Source organism: Salvia miltiorrhiza, chromosome 1 (genome assembly GCF_028751815.1).
Source record: "Salvia miltiorrhiza cultivar Shanhuang (shh) chromosome 1, IMPLAD_Smil_shh, whole genome shotgun sequence".
Lineage (NCBI taxonomy): Eukaryota > Viridiplantae > Streptophyta > Magnoliopsida > Lamiales > Lamiaceae > Salvia > Salvia miltiorrhiza.
This window is the reverse complement of record NC_080387.1, coordinates 68,562,406-68,579,001: the sequence shown is the minus strand read 5'-3', so window position 1 is coordinate 68,579,001 and position 16,596 is coordinate 68,562,406. Positions and strand designations below refer to the sequence as shown.

At 37.8% G+C, this 16,596-nt stretch overlaps 2 protein-coding genes across 8 annotated transcripts; both read left to right on the top strand.

Annotated features, from left to right (window-relative positions):
* The first annotated feature begins 400 nt into the window (after positions 1-400).
* On the top strand, positions 401-4,477 carry LOC131005400 (ADP,ATP carrier protein-like). Of its 4 annotated transcripts, XM_057932370.1 has the most exons (4): positions 2,739-2,896; positions 3,100-3,441; positions 3,506-3,877; positions 3,943-4,472. In XM_057932370.1, exons 2-4 carry the CDS (start codon positions 3,109-3,111, stop codon positions 4,288-4,290), a joined length of 1,053 nt encoding a protein of 350 aa, XP_057788353.1. In that variant the 5' UTR covers positions 2,739-2,896; positions 3,100-3,108; the 3' UTR covers positions 4,291-4,472. The 4 variants fall into 4 exon arrangements, with proteins under 4 accessions (XP_057788355.1, XP_057788354.1, XP_057788352.1 ...); XM_057932372.1 differs by lacking the exons at positions 2,739-2,896; positions 3,100-3,441; positions 3,506-3,877; positions 3,943-4,472 and adding exons at positions 401-833; positions 898-1,272; positions 1,353-1,877; XM_057932371.1 differs by lacking the exons at positions 2,739-2,896; positions 3,100-3,441 and adding an exon at positions 454-833 and having other exon boundaries at positions 3,943-4,477.
* A 3,507-nt stretch (positions 4,478-7,984) lies between these two features.
* LOC131005406 (uncharacterized protein At1g01500-like) lies at positions 7,985-10,955 on the top strand. 4 transcript variants are annotated; one of them, XM_057932391.1, is made up of 4 exons: positions 8,083-8,183; positions 8,378-8,452; positions 8,915-9,712; positions 10,501-10,955. In XM_057932391.1, the coding sequence occupies exons 3-4, from the start codon at positions 8,960-8,962 to the stop codon at positions 10,723-10,725; spliced, it is 978 nt and encodes a 325-aa protein (XP_057788374.1). In that variant the 5' UTR covers positions 8,083-8,183; positions 8,378-8,452; positions 8,915-8,959; the 3' UTR covers positions 10,726-10,955. The 4 variants fall into 4 exon arrangements, with proteins under 4 accessions (XP_057788371.1, XP_057788374.1, XP_057788372.1 ...); XM_057932388.1 differs by having other exon boundaries at positions 7,985-8,452; XM_057932390.1 differs by lacking the exons at positions 8,083-8,183; positions 8,378-8,452 and adding an exon at positions 8,511-8,779.
* Positions 10,956-16,596: the final 5,641 nt, after the last annotated feature.

Here is a 16,596-nt window from a genome sequence, read left to right as displayed (position 1 = left end):
TTAACTGGACACTAAAAATTTGAATGGGGTTTTTAGGCCCGGGTTTTTTCGGGCCTACATTTTGTACAGCCCAATCAGCCCAAAACACGGGCGGGCCGGGCCGGCCCGTCGGGCCGGATCAATTTTTGCCAGCTCTAGTCATAATATACTCATTCACTTTTATTAAATATTTCTCGTCTCATTCTACGACAATCTTTGAAAATGGAGGGAGTATCATAATTTAGAATGGAAAAAGTATTTTTCCAATTTAAAGTAATTTAAGCAGTATTTAAACATATTAGCATCACTCTAAATTTTTAAATTCATGAAATGATTGGCTATTTAAAGATATTCGTTAAATTTAAGTGCACTGCATGGGTGGTGGTTAAATATTAGAGTCGGCCGCAAGAAACTCAACAAACCCGACACTTGAGGAATATTCATTTGAGAGTGTAAAGATAAATGTGTATTTTCTTTCAAAATTATTATGCGCTGTCTTCCTCTGGATTACGTCTATCTTGTAGAACTTGATCTGTTTTGATTTGCAGGGAAAAGAAATGAGCATGAGTCAACATTCGGGAGCATCTGTGGTGAAGTCTGATGGTTTTGTGCAAGACAAGAGATTTGTGGGGCTGTCTTATCTGACGGGTGTGGCGGTCTGTAAAACCGCTACTGCTCCTTTTGATCGTGTGAAACTTTTGATGCAAAACGAGGGTGCAATAGTCATGTCGGGTAGGTTATCTGCACCATACAAAGGCATCCGCAACTGTTTGTGGAGAACAGTAATGGAAGAAGGAGTTGCCTCTTTGTGGAGAGGCAACACTTTGAATGTGATCCGCTACTTACCAAGCCAGGCAAGTTTTATAATATAGTAATTGGAATTGGATAGACAAATATAATACTATGTTTATGCTGCAGGCCTTGACTTTTGGAATGTGGGATTACTACAAGAGTAAACTCTTCCGCACAGAGATGACCTCAAAGGATGAAGATGGTTTGTTTGATTGGTTTGTTGGGAATTTTTTGGTGGGTGCAATGGCTGGTGGCTATTCCAGCGTCTTTACCCACCCAATGGACTATGTTCATACTAGATTGGCAATGGATGTAAAGACGGGAGGAGCGAGGCAGTTCAAGGGCGCTCTTGATCTTTGCAAGAAGACTTTGGCAGCTGACGGCGTTGTTGGATTTTATCGTGGATCCCTCCTATCTTTTTTAGGCGCCCCTATTTACCGTGGCCACTACTTTGGGATATACGAAACTTTGAAACGGGTTGTTCTGAGTGGCGAGATGCAGGTAGGTATATGCATATACTCCTATCTTGTCTTGTAGATATATACACGAGTGCTGCTTGTGCTGAGTTACGTGTGTTTCAGGATAGTTTCTTTGGTAGGTTCGGGGTTGCTTGGGTGAGCGCAATCGTTGCTGGTTGTGCATCTCATACATTTGATTTTGCTCGGAGAGGTATGATGATGATACCTGGTGAAGTCATATATATAGGCAAAATGGATGGGCTTCGGCATGTGAGACTGCCGGTAGATGAGACGGCGGGTGAAATAGCTATACTCAAGAGTATCCATAAAGGTGTTGGAGCAAACATTCCGAGGGCTGTCGTCGGTGCTGCTGCGCTTGCTGCATATGATATGCTCAACCCATTCAGTCTATCATGCCGTGATGCTCATGCTAATGCTGATTTTTGATGGAGACTCAATGTTTAATACCAAACTTTTCAAATAAGTACTAGGAAAAGCAAATATAATAAGTAATTAACAGCTTGCCCTTTTGCATGCTTTATTCACCATGTAAACGCTTGGTTGATTCCCTTTAAACTATGCCAAGTGCGGAATCAGCTCGTTGCATGTACGTGCCTTCCGCCTTAATGCTAAGTTTCAGCTATATTGGTTTTGTAATAAATTAGTGTCTGATCTGTTCAAATTCGACAGAAAATCACTTTATAATAAATTTAATTTCATATTTTATAGAGTTCAACTATATAAGATTGTTGCGCGGTGAAGGAAGACGATACATCAAAATGATGATGCTAGATTCGTTTAAAATATATATACTTGTATTCGTTCCAAATACAATACTCGCTAATTTATACTCAATCCTAATTAATTTATAAATATCACTTATTCCAATAGTTAGATATTCGTCACAATAACAATCCAAACATTACAAAGTAAATATTAAAAATAAATATAATAAATAACAAAAGATTAAAAATTAAAGAAAAATTCATATAGGCATTTCTATTGATTTGCAAACCCGTTTTAAAATATAATTTACTATCTGGTTTCATTTGGCAGTAACAGGTCCCCACTATCTGGTTTTAAAATATATATTTATTGATGAGATTGGGAACACCGATGATTTCTCCTCTGATCTGTGTAAATGAGATTGACAGTCTTCCCTTTGTGTAGATCTTGTTGCCTATCGTTTGAACTCATAATAAAGAAGAGCATATGCAGTCACTAAATCTGAAAAAAAATGTTTATCAATAGTTTTAGTTGTTGTATTATGGGTTTTTCGTCCATTATTTATGGAGTCTTCCTCAGTTGTGATACTTTCGGACTTCACATTGTTTAATTTGCTTCTAATTTTTTGGTTAGAGTTTTAATTTATGACAGATTCAGTATTTTGGTCTTTTTCCCTTTTAATTATTTCTGGGCGTGTAGCATTGAGAATTTGTATACAATTAATCATTGCGAATTTCTTTCGAGAATTAAATGTATATTCTGTACGTCTCTCATTATTTTTATTTGTTCTAGATAAATGTACTTCTTGACTCGTTAATTCATTATGTGTTTTTCTGTGACCGACTATTATTCAGGTCGTAGACGAGAAACATCGAAAACCAAATTAGCAAGAAACATGAAGCATATATAGACACAACTTATCGAATGGCTCCAAAATACTAGTAATAAATTATGCATTTGATGTTCTGAATTTCGAGCCACAATATATAGTATTAGGAAAGTAACTATATGAGCTGCATTGGTCAGTGAATTTTGAAAAAAATTCAAAAATCATTTTGGTTAGTAAACTTTTAAAAGTAGATTGCATGGATGTGCTGTTATTTAGGCTGAATTGTGCAAATTGTTTTGCTGTTTTTATTTGCAGGGAAAAAAAATGAGTATGGATGAGACTCCCATGACTCAACATTTGGGAGGGAACTCTGCATTGGCATATCCATCTGTGGAGAAATCTGGTGATTTTGTGCAATACAACAGATTTGTGGGCTTGTCTTATCTGACGGGTGTGGCAGTTTGTAAAACCGCTATTGCTCCTATTGATCGTGTGAAACTTTTGATGCAAAACGAGGGTGCAATAGTCATGTCGGGTAGGTTATCTGCACCATACAAAGGCATCCGCAACTGTTTGTGGAGAACAGTAATGGAAGAAGGAGTTGCCTCTTTGTGGAGAGGCAACACTCTCAATGTGATCCGCTACTTACCAAGCCAGGCAAGTTTTATAATACAGTAATTGGAATTGGATAGACAAATATAATAGTATGTTTATGCTGCAGGCCTTGACTTTTGGAATGTGGGATTTCTACAAGAGTAAAATCATCAGCAGAGGGGACTCAAAGGATACAGTTGGGTTGTTGGGGTGGCATGCTATGAATGTTGCGGCAGGTGTATTAGCTGGTTCTTCTTCTATCCTCTTTGTCCACCCAATGGACTATGTTCGTACTAGATTGGCAATGGATGTAAAGATGGGAGGAGCGAGGCAGTTCAAGGGCTCTCTTGATCTTTGCAAGAAGACTTTGGCAGCTGACGGTGTTGTTGGATTTTATTGTGGATTCACCCAATCTTTTATGGGCGCCGCTGTTTACCGTGGCCTCTACTTTGGGATGTACGAAACTTTGAAGCCATTTGTTCTGACTGGCGAGATGCAGGTAGGCATATACTCCTATCTTGTAAATATACGAGTGCTGCTTGTGCTGAGTTACATGTGTTTCAGGATAGTTTCTTTGGTAGGTTCGGGGTTGCTTGGGTGAGCGCAATCTTTGCTGGTTCTGCATCTTATGCACCTGATATTTCTCGGAGAGGTATGATGATGATGTCTGGTAAATTCAAAAGCTGTGTGGCTGCGCTTGAGCATGTGAGACTGCCGGTAGATGAGACGGGTTACAAAGCTATACTCAAGAGTATTTATAAAGGTGGTGGAGCAAACATTCTGAGGGCCGTAGTCGGTGCTGCTGCGCTTGCTGCGTATGATAAGCTCAACGCATTCAGTATATCATGCTGTGATCGTGATCGTGATCGTGATGGTGATGGTGATGGTGATGGTGATGGTGGTGATTTTTGATGGAGATTCAATGTTTGATACCAAACTTTTCAATTAAGTATTAGGAAAGCAAATATAATAAGTAACAACTTGCTCCATTTGCATGCTTTATTCATCATGTAAACGCTTGGTTGATTTCCTTCAAACTATGCCAAGTGCGGATTCAGCTCGCTGCGGTGCGTGCCTTTTGCCTTAATATATTGGTTTTACAATAAAATAGTCTCTGATTCGTTGAAACTCGACGAAAAATCACTTTATAATAAATTTAATTTCATATTTCGTAGAGTTCAACTATATCACAAAATTTCGGGAGGGTTGCTGATAACTATAATAGTACTCCCTCCGTCCATGAAAGAACTTTCTAGAAGGGAGTGGTATGAATTTTAAGAAAAATTGTCGTTGAGTGTATTGAGAATGGATTAAAGGTAGTTGAGTGTATTGGGAGTGGTGAAAAAGTGTTATAATTAATATTGAGAGTTGTGACAAGTGAAAAGTAAGAGAAATTATAAGTGGTGGATATAGTAAAAAAATAGGTAGAAAGTTTTTTTGTGGACATCCCAAAAAGAAAAGATAGAAAGTTATTTCATGGGCGGGGGGAGTATTATTTATATGGATTGGGTCTGAATATGAGTTTAAATCAGAGTGCGCATCAAAGTTTAAGTAAAAGTGTAACCCGGCTCCAACTATATAAGATTGTTGATCGTGGTGGAGGAAGATGATAAATCAAAATGATGATGCTAGTTCTGTTCAGTTACCTAAATTCGTTTAAAATCTATATACTTGTATTCGTCTCAAATACAATACTCGTTAATTACTCAAATCCAATTAATTTGTAAGTATAATTTATTGCTATAATTAGGTATTTTTCATAATAACAATTCAAACATTACAAAGTAAATATTAACAATAAATATACTAATAAATAATAAAAGATTAAAAATTAAAGAAAAATTTATATAGGCATTTTTATTGATTTTCAAATCAATTTTAAAAAATAATTGCACTACTCATTCTCGTGTCAAACTTTTATAATAATACTCGTTAGTTAATTATCATTTCAAAGTTGCATAATAATATCCGCTTTCGAACTTGTTTGAATTTTTAAAAATAAGTTGTTACAATATTTGCTTGCCTATTTTAACCAAATTCAAACATTACACGGTAAATATATATTGATAAAATAGTATAAATATTTGCTAATTACTTATTTTTGTGTCAAACTTGTATAATAATATCCGTTAATTACTCGAACCCCTTCGAATCTATAAATAAATATGGTTATAATAATTTATTATCTGTCATAATTATGAAGTAAACATTTGTAGATAAAAAAAAATATTAAATAGAAAAAATTTCATTGATAAATTTATGTACTCATAATCGTCTCATATCTGATAAATTATATGAACCCGTTTAAATTTACAAATGTAATTTATTATAATAATGATTGGTTATTCTTGTAAAAAACTTGAATATTATAAAATAAACATTAATAATAAATAGTATAATTAAACAAATATTAAAGAATAAAGAAAATTTCTCGTTCATGTTTAAAGATGGAGTTTGAAATGAAAGACTTGGGTAAAACCAAATTTTGTCTCCGCCTGCAGATCGAGCATTTCCCTGAAGGAATTCTTGTACATCAGTCAACTTATGTGATTAAGATTTTAGAGAAATTCTATATGGATAAATCACATTCACTTAGCACACCTATGGTTGTCCGATCACTAAAAGTGGAGAAAGACTCATTTAGACCTAAAGAAGATGATGAGGATATTTTAGGACCAAAAGTTCCTTATTTGAGTGCAATTGGAGCACTACTTTATCTTGCAAATTGCACAAGGCCTGACATAGCATTTGCTTGCTAGCAAGATTCAGTGCTTCTCCTACACGAAGACATTGGAATGGTATTAAACACGTACTTCGTTATCTTCAAGGTACAAAATATCTTGGTTTGTTCTATCCAAGAAACCAAGACATGACATCGATAGGCTATGCGGATGCTGGTTATTTATCTGATCCCCATAATGCTAAATCTCAGACTGGTTATGTCTTCCTCTGTGGTGGTACAGCTATTTCTTGGAGATATGTTAAACAGATTCTAATTACTACATTCTCAAACCACTCATAGATTATCGCTTTACATGAGACCGCTAAAGAATGTGCATGGTTAAGATCATTGATACAACACATTCGCGGATCTTGTGGTATTGCGGATGATAAATATCCCACTGTCCTATATGAGGACAATGCTGCTTGTGTTGCACAAATGGATAGCGGGTACATTAAAGGAAATTTAACAAAACATATACTCCTTCCGTCCGCCAAGATTATGTCAAATTGGTTGGGCACGGGATTTAATAAAATTGGTGATGATATTGATGTAGTGGAGAAAGGGTCCCACCACTTTATGAGATGTGTGGTTGAGATTGAATTTTGGGTGGATTTTTTGTAAATAAAGAGTGTTAGTAAGAATAAAATATTAAAGAGGATGGTGGGACCATTGCCTTAAAAGGAAAGTGACATAATCTTGGCGGACGCCCAATATAGTAATTGTGGCATAATCTTGGCGGACGGAGAGAGTATTATCTAAATTCTTTTACCCGCATGAGCTCCAAAAAAGCTGCGAAATTAAAATAAATAAAATTATCTCTTGTGATAATCTGATAAATTTATTCACAAAATCCCTTCCTACATCGACTTTTGAAAAACATGTTCATAATATTGGAATGCATAGGCTTAGTAGATTATTAGTTTGAGGGGAAGCGAATTCATTATGCCTTGAAGGTGTATTTTTTTTTTGTTGTTGTACTCTTTTTCTCTTATTAAATTTTTCTCATTGAGTTTTCTTAGTTGAGGTTTTTAATGAGGCAACAAATGCAACACAAAGTTATACATATCACATGTACTTTTTTCTTTGCGCAAATTCTTGTGTGCTCCATGTAGCACCGTGCTCCATAACATTAACACTTGCATTAAATAACACTAACACTAACACTATCTTAAAATAACACTAACACTATTTTGTTTTACAAATGACACTATCATGTAGTGTTAGTGTCATTTCGCGACAATGTTATTTATATAACATGATAGTGTCATTTGTAAAACAGAATAGTGTTAGTGTCATTTCAAGATATTGTTAGTGTTAGTGTCATTTGTAAAACAAAATAGTGTTAGTGTCATTTCAAGATAGTGTTAGTGTTAGTGTCATTTAATGTAATAGTGTCATTTGTAAAATAAAATAATGTTAGTGTTAGTGTCATTTAATGCAAGTGTTAGTGTCATGGAGCACGGTGCTCCATAGAGCACACAAGAATGCCTCTTTTCTTTAATTGTTTTTTCTCACAGCATTTTTCAGTGAAAGAGACATGAACATAATCAAGTAATGTCCAAGGGGATATTGTAAATAATATTATTTATTGTATATTGTACATTATTTATTCATATATATATATATATGATGATGAAACTGTTAGATATTGTTATGAGGATATAGAATCTGTTTTTCTCTCTCTTATTAATTTCCTTTTCTCCTCTCCCTGAATCTTCCATTCTTTACTTTGGAATTGCTTGCTTAGGGGATATTACAACATATACAAATTAAAAGATTGAAATGAAAGTAATAAATTGAAAAGATTAAAATAATATCGATACAGTTCCTAAATGTTGAGGTAGAAATCATAGTCTGGATAAAATTTCTGATGTTCGGGATATGTTGTATCATTAAATTTAAATATTATAAAAAAATATCTATCGTGTATATTTTTGCACGCGTCACCTATAATAATACTATATTTTATTTGCATGTATATTGATAATGGATATCACTCCGAGTCTCCGAGTGTATGTCCTGGGCGTGGGGATGGGGGGCGGAATTTGTTTGTTTGCGCCTCAATGAATAAGAAGATGATGTATTTTCGTCGTCAAATACTGCTGTTTATTCATTCATTTATTTATTTATATGTTTTGGAGTTTGTGTATTAATTTCTGATTTTTTTTCCCCTCTGATCTCAACTTTTATGGCGCAATAATGGATTTTTAATTATATTCCTCTCCATCACCGTCTCATCAATTTTGTAGTGTTAAAAGCAAGAAAATTTTGCAGAATTTCGGCAGTTCGAATGCAAGTTGGAGCAGTTTCAGCGTAATAAAGCCAAACCCCACATGAAATATTAAACTGGTAATTTTCACTCGTAATTTCTTTATTTTGCAGTTAATTTTTTTCCTGTCATTGTTTCTGTCTGTTTCTTAATCCGGATAATGTAGTGCAATCCATGTTTCATTATCTCCAATATCTTTAATTATCAACAATTTCACATTGATTAGCTCAACTCTGTTTTTCTTAGATTTTGCCTATCTTACTACAGAATTTGTACTGTTTTATTTATTCTCAGAATTTGCTCGGTCTTAGTCGAGAATTTGCTCAACTTTTCATTTTTTGCCCTAATTTGCTTGTGCATCCATGTTTCTGCTATCTAATTTCTTAAGTTTTTCCTATTTTGTCAGAGTAATTGCTCTTCTGAATCTCTATTTGATTGAAAATTCTTTTTTTCTTTTCTGTTGTGTGTGTGTGTGTGTTCTTGAAATGTGTGGAACTCATCTTGTGTATCGCTTTCACACTGCTGTGCTGTCGTGTTTCCAGGTCATCTCACTGATATAGCCCCTCCCTCAATTCACTTTATAAATCATGGATGCCAATGAAGAGGAGGTGCTGATTTCTCTTAGAGGAATGGGGGATACCGATGAAGTGCTCCTCCACGAAAACGGAGTAGCTGAAAACGGCCACCACGCTGTTACGAGGCACCCCTCCTACCAGCCTAGTAGTGTGAAGGCATCACTGCAGTGGCTTGATTTGAGAGTGTTTTATGTTAGAGTCAGCAAATGTGTTGTTGATGACGACTCAACACCAGAGTACCTCACGCTAAACCACGTCCCTTTGAACCGCGACACGCTCCTAGAGGTGAACTGTGTGAGGACTAGTATATACTCTGATGGCGTGTCCACCCTCCTGAAGAGGGATAGGTTGGATAAGCAGTCCGAAGAGGTCACATTCGTGAGCACCGACAGCATTAGGATGACGGGGAGTGTCAAGTTTGAGGTCTTTCGGGAGAATGTGCTCGTGCTAACGGGTAGGTTAGAGCTCTGCCACAGCAATGGATCTTTAGGGGAGCATAGGCATCCGGGGCAGATTTGGAGCATGAGCTGTGAGTCGGATTTAATTGCAGGCACCGGATTTCTCAAAGGGAATCAGAATGCGTGTGCACCGGCTATTGAAGTTTATGTGGCCGGCAGCTTCTCAGGTAGTCCTATAATACTGACTCAGACTTTGCAGCTCAGCCACCACAGGAGGAAGCAGACGAGGAAAGCGATGCTGGAAGCTATACCGGAGTATGAGACAACGCTTAGCCAGAAAGAGGGCCCGTCTACGCTCACAATGCCGGTATTGATCTTGGCATTTTTACATTAGCAACTTGTGATACATCCATCTGTTTTGATTGCTGCATGAGAATGGGGTGTTGTTGTTGGTGTGCACAGATTTTGACAGGCATATATAAAAGCATATCCTGGATTGCTAGAGGCTGGCGCATGTTTCTATGCACTATGGGAAAATAGACTGATGTGTGTGTGTGTGTGTTTGGGTGTGTGTATGTGTGTCTTTTACCACCTTTTATATGTCACATATGGATAAATCTTGATACATTATTAATTAGATGAACAAATAATTTGAACTTAAGCACCTCATGGACTTTCTTATCCTCTGGTTTCCCCCTCTAATGCCCCCGAACTCTATATGATTTTAGAGCTCGCGTATCACGATGGAGAAAGGGCAGAATATAGTTGAGAAAATGTATGGCCAAAATGAGGTCTAATTTCTTAGGTGATAGATACCAAATGCATTATAAAGCCTCATAACTGTAAAAAAGAATCAGAAACCCCTACGTCCCGTTTCGACCTTTTCTCTTGCTAGGACTGTCTCTTCTTGATTCAACAAAGTTTATTATGAATGGTCCATGTAGTAGGAAGTTAGATTTTCACGTGATAGAATGTCACACACTTTATATATAAGGTATTTACTATTTAGAATTCTTGAACTCAAGTAAAAACAAAGTTCCAAAGTAATTTGATATCCATTGTTGTCCTAGAATGGTCTAATCTGATGTTTATGTTTATGAACTCTATGTGCATTGATTTATGCATGATGCCTTTTTCATTGCAATAATTCTTCAGTTGAGAAACTATGAAGAGTATAGGCAAGAGGAAGGGCATAGCAATGCCTATTATGGCATGGAATATTTAGAAGGCGAAGACGGGGAGCTATCATGGTTCAATGCCGGTGTAAGGGTAGGCGTCGGGATCGGCCTTGGTATCTGTCTTGGGGTCGGGGTCGGAGTGGGGTTGCTCGTCCGGACCTACCAAGGGACTACGAGGAATTTCACGAGGCGCCTCTTGTGATGAGGTCTTCGGGGTTGTTGCAGAATGGCTAATCTTACCGCGTTTTTTTGCTATGAATAACTGCTGTGGATTACTCTGTCGTGTTGGTAAATTCTCAATAAAAGGTGATGATGGCACGAGATTGATTGAATTTTTTTGAGCAGTTGTTTGTGTTTTGATCTAATGTTTGTATCATGCTTTGTGTAACCTTTGGCTGGTGTATTAATCTTACATGCTATACCTTCATTCTAGTTGTAGAGACTGCACAAGCATCATACTTATATTTATAAATTGAACTCTCAAGAAAGAAACTCGTGCAGATCTAGACGTGTAATTGGGTCGAGCCGGAGCCGGTTCAACTCAAGTCGAGTATTGCCAAGCTCAAGCTCGATTCTTTATTATCAAGTTGAGCTTACAGTTCGTTCATTAGGATAATTAAGACAAATATGTGCCACACGGACTTCCACATAAAAGACTATGAGGGTGTTTGGCTAAGTTTATTTTAAAGAATTTATAAGTTTCAACAACTTATAATATATTTTAAGAGGTTATAAGATGTATTTTCTCAAGAGTTTATAAGCTGTGAAAATATTTTCAGTGAACTTATAAATTATTTTCAGTGAACTTATAAACTCTTGAAACTTATTTTTAGAGATTCGGTCATCATATAAGACAAAGAATTTAAATAGATGAAATGATTTTGTTGTAATAGTTATGATTAAAGAAAGATGCATATCAACCCACTACACAACCTCCTTTATCAAATGAAAAAAATGCCACTTGGCCTTTTCCTATTAAAAAACATACAACAATAATTAATGAAAAAAGAAAATATGTTTAAGTTGGAGTGAGCTATTAATAAAATATACAAGTTGTAGAATTATTGATTGGGTATGTGGAAGAGAGAAAAATGATTTTTTTTATTATTATTAAAAGGTTGAATTGATATAGGTTGTTGATAAATATATATTCTTATAAGTTATTTAGAACTTTATCTTGTCAAACACTTTAAATGACTTATAAGAATCTAAACAACTTATAAATTATTTTAAAGAGCTTATAAGTTCAGTCAAGCATCCTCGATGTCTAGCCCAAGGTTGTAAGGAGCCCCAAAAAGAAAATTGTTATATTGAGGAAAAATTGGCAGCTCATTTTATATGTTACTTGTACTCTTTTTGGATTCGATTAAAAGGGATTTATACAAGGGACAGTTTCGTATAATATCACCAACTATGACGAAATTCCAATTTTCCCACGAATTCCAAATTTTCCAAAATTTACCACGAAATGAATTTTTGGTCCAAATTTCCCACGATCTCAAATTGCTAAAATTCAAAATTGACCCCTTCAAAAAAATTTATTGCGCAAAGCCCCAACTATTTTACAAAAGGTACCAAAAACCCCAGATTGAAAATCAAAATTTTCTTATAATTATGCTTAAATGGTATATCGGCTGGAAACTTTCCTCGTGCCCGATAGATTACTTTGTAATCTGGGTCTGGACTGTGAGACAACGCCACGTACTTTTAAGCAAAAAACAGTTAATATGATCCTTGTTGAAAATGGTATCAGAGCGGGTTTTTATAGAGGAATTATATAGTTTTTAATTTATTTTATATTTAACCTATGTGGGAGGAGACTCCATTAAAATTCATGGATCCGGACGAGTGTCCGAGATGTCTTGTTTACAGGATTTCTCTCCAATCTTTGGAGAGAGATAACAGTCGCCTGCTAGGCGAATTACGATGGTTTTGGAGAGCACTCATGCTCAACATTAACGACGACGAGGAAGATGTTCGTGAAATCATTACGAATATCCAGGAGCATCTTGATGCTCTATTAAGTAATGCTATGGCTAGAGCTGCAAATATGCGAGCCAGAGACAACCTCCATCAACAATATCATACTTGATGGAACAAAAAGACAAGGCGGAAGTAGCTTATCCGAGCTACCACAAGATCGAGCCAGACTCTTCCGACAATGTCAACTTGCGGGAGATTCAGAAAACGGTGGAATATTACGGCAACAAGCTGTATGAACTACCAATGGAGATAAGCAGAATATCACTCAAACAAGAGGAAATACTTACCCTCTTGCGTGATATCCAGAGAAGAATGGAGGAGATCGAAAGGCGAAAACCATGTTCCGGGAAAATTCGGAATCCATGGTCCAAAGACCCGACGTCTACATCTCTATTCGATGCAAAACCCAAGGAGTTGCAGCCGGAAGATATAATCCGAATCATGAAAGGCAAATATCATGAATAGCCTTGACAGAATCGGACTAGAAGATCTACAAGAGTTAGCAGAATCCTTTGCTAACCTTAATATGGTTGATCTAAAGATGAACCAAGGAGATGAGGGCCCCAAAATTGAGCCTCAAGAAGAAGAATCGTCAAACAAAGGGTCAGCCCAAGACGATGCAAGCCAGTTCCAGCGAACCAGACGACGGAGGCCTCAGATGCAGAATACTCCGGTTGGAAAGGTTACATTGGAACCAGTCCATCCATATGGATTGATCCTCAACCTTGACGAAGCCAGCTTCAAAGAATGGGAGGGTCTCATCGACGAATGGGCTTCATCATTGAAAGTCGTAATCGCTACCATTGATTATGACAAAAAGGAATTTGCCAGAGTCTTTGAAGCCAGTTTGGCAGGCATGGCAAAACAATACTGGGATAAACTTGAGATCCCAGTAAGAGAAGAAATGTTTAGTAGCACCTCCATGTATGACATCATCAAGGAGATTACTAAGCAGATTAAAATCCATTTCTTGGGAATGGGTTTTTTCGAAGGATCCGCGGAGGAGAAGCGCAAGAAATATCAATAGGCACTTCACAATCTGAGATTGATGGTGCTAGAGCCAAAAGCTCTCGATGAATTTCTGCGCCTTTATACCCTATATGTCCATATGGGGGAAGTGGAAAATCAGACGGCCATGGACCTCTTTTTCCCAAAGTTTCCGAGTCCATGGAGAGAGATGCTCATCAAGGAGTATGTTTCACCAGGAGGATATCCCCTCGATAGTGCTTCAAGGAGGATGTCTTATGTCCACAAGAAGCTGTCCGAATGGTGCCAGAAGGCAGCGGACCAAAGGAATCTCAAGAGATTGAGGAGACTCAACAAGAAATCCCCATTGATGTGCGACAACATTGATCTTCCAACAGAGATTGGTGCTGAGTTGCTGTATCAAAAGAGGAGCCGAAAGAAACATAGGTATCAGCCCTATGAAAGAAAGTCCAGAAGAAGTTCTTGGAAGCCAAGAACTATGTGGACAAGACAGAAGGCACGCTCCTACAAGTTAGGCCAACGGAGCGGACCATCCAGAAACCGATTCTCAAATCAAAAGAGAATCCCGGCGAGAAAAACTTTCAGGCGCACTCAGGCCAAAGCAAATGAAAGTTTCAAAGATTGCAACTGCTGGACGTGCGGTGCAAAGGGGCATATCTCTACAAATTGCCCAGACAACAAGATGAGGAAATTCGAATCCACACCGGATATCGAAGATGCCATTTTCCACCAGGATTTGATACCCGTGTATCAGTTCGAAAATATATCCTCTGATGAGAGTATATATGAGCAAGAGGAAATCTTTAGTTCTGAAGATTCGGAGATGTCCGATAATCAACCGGAGCCGAGTCAGACTAAAGAAGAGCACGAGGTTCACCACACCCAGCAGGAGGATCAGAATGGATTTACTAGCCATTTCTTGATCCCACAAAAAGAAGTGGTGAAGCAGCTCGTGAAAAAACTCAAGAAGGAAACTGAGGAGGTTCAAACCTACCAAGGATTTTCCAATGGAAGATTGAATCGAGTTCTTAATAGCTTGATTCCAACCAAGAGGAAGCATCATGTCTATTTTGGCGTCACAAGCCAAGAAACGGCGCTTCCAATTGAGATCACAAGCAACCAGGTGGAAATTCAGCTGGTTCCGGCCGAGGATATTAGGCAGGATCTCAAGAAGATGAAGCCAGAAATCGCAAGTACGATGAAATGGATTCATATTGGAGCAATTCAATTGGTACTCAAATCTTCCCTTTTCCCAGGGACAGACCAACCAATTGACGTCGCACTCTGCGATAAAAGGGTCCGAGATGCCAGAGAATCAGTTATTGGAGCTTTTTCGGGCAATCTCTATGCCAAAAAGATTATAACCGAGTTCTACCCACAGATCGCTTATAATCTACAAGATTCATCCTTCAGCCGAGCCCTGACTCTCTATCAGGACTACAAAAAGAAGGAGTACATGACAGATGGAAATAGGCCATACTCACTGACTTATCAAGTCTCGTATGCCTTATCAAATTCCCATCATACGGAGTTATTTCTGGGAAAAGAATTTATTGAAATTCCAGAAATATTCAAAGAAGTTGCCAAGGCAGCCCTTCCAAACCGAGTAGAAATTCCCCAAGTCAGGGAAATCGACATCGATGAGGGAGACAAACCAGTGCTTAGCCATACCCAGAGTCTCAGACTGGGAGCACCCAGGCTATCATTCCAAGGAAATAGGCTAACTTCAGGGCCTATAACAAGAAGCTTCTCTCATTCCTATGAGAGAAGGGCAATCCAGGAAACACCAGTCCCAGACATGAGGGTCAAATTCAAATGCCCCGAAGGATGGAGACAAGTTTCCACAAGATTTGATACAACAAGCATGGAAAACAAGTTTCCTTGTAGTATGTTGTATTATTTGGCGAATCCAGGTGACAACCGATACATCGGAATTCTGGAGGTTGGAGGTTTTGAAATTCAGACCGAAGGCCAAGCCGGACAAGAAGCAGATGTCCTGATTTTAGGACGAAATTTCCTTGACAAATATAAACCATGGTCATGGAAATCAGGAGGAATGGAGATTACAATTGGTCGCAAAAGAGTGATGATCCAATGACAAGTCCATTCTCGATATACATCTCTGTAGGGATGTTATATGAGAAATTCAAAGCAGAATATTTTGCTGCTTACGTGGATTCAGGAGCAGGAATCTGTACAGCAAAACGAGGAGTCTTTCCAACAGAAGTGGAAGAAGATCTACCTCGAATTGCAGGAAGGGATTTCTCCAAGAAGACTTTACTCTTATCAAAGGGAGTAAAACAGACGGAAATATTGATCGGCGGAGCAGGACAGACACCTTGCTTCAAGCGGTACATACAGGACAATGAAGCCAGGAGGCTAGTGTTCACAACCAATTGTGATCACAAAATCATTGTGCAAAGGCTCAAAGGAGCTTTTCATCGCTCGATGCCAATCATCTTTCGCAGCAAGCGTGGTGATGATGGCAGACTCCGGAGACCCCAAATGAAGGATCAAAGGAGATTCGGAGAAGTTTTGCTCAAATGCAGAACTGAGGGATTCCCAGATCTCTCTGAGGAAGAAACTCAAATCCTCAAAGTATCCCTGATATCGCACAAAGATATCAAGGAAGAAGAACAGGTGTCCATTGCCGACGTCAAAAGAAGAATCCAGAAGTGTTACCACGAGGATCCTTTGGCATGGTGGGACAAGAACCAGCTCAGAGCAACCTTGAAAGTTAAAACTGGAAAGGAGTATGAGCTCGTAAGATTCAAACCTATCCTGATGAACCCTCAAGATCAATAGGATATGATGAGTATAATCAAGGAACACCTTGATTTGAAATTAATTGAAGAAGGAAGATCACCCTACAGCAGTCCGGGATTTCTGGTAAGAAATCATGGGGAGATCAAGCGAGGAAAACTAAGATTGGTCATTAATTATAAAGGGATTAATGACATTCTTGAGTTTGATGGATATTTCATCCCAAGCAGAGAACACCTAATCAACTGCATTAGAAGTGCAAGGGTATTCTCAAAGTTCGATTGCAAATCAGGCTTCTACCAGATTCGCATGGAAGAAGGGAGTAAGAAGTTCACATCCT

Excerpts from the sequence above, each read along its gene's own strand:
- LOC131005400 (XM_057932369.1), top strand. The coding sequence starts at position 3,109 with ATGAGTATGGATGAGACTCCCATGACTCAACATTTGGGAGGGAACTCT. Across the intron at positions 3,442-3,505 it reads TCCGCTACTTACCAAGCCAG|GCCTTGACTTTTGGAATGTG; the intron begins GCAAGTTTTATA and ends TTTATGCTGCAG. Across the intron at positions 3,878-3,942 it reads TTCTGACTGGCGAGATGCAG|GATAGTTTCTTTGGTAGGTT; the intron begins GTAGGCATATAC and ends CATGTGTTTCAG.
- LOC131005406 (XM_057932388.1), top strand. The coding sequence starts at position 8,960 with ATGGATGCCAATGAAGAGGAGGTGCTGATTTCTCTTAGAGGAATGGGG. Across the intron at positions 9,713-10,500 it reads CGTCTACGCTCACAATGCCG|TTGAGAAACTATGAAGAGTA; the intron begins GTATTGATCTTG and ends ATAATTCTTCAG.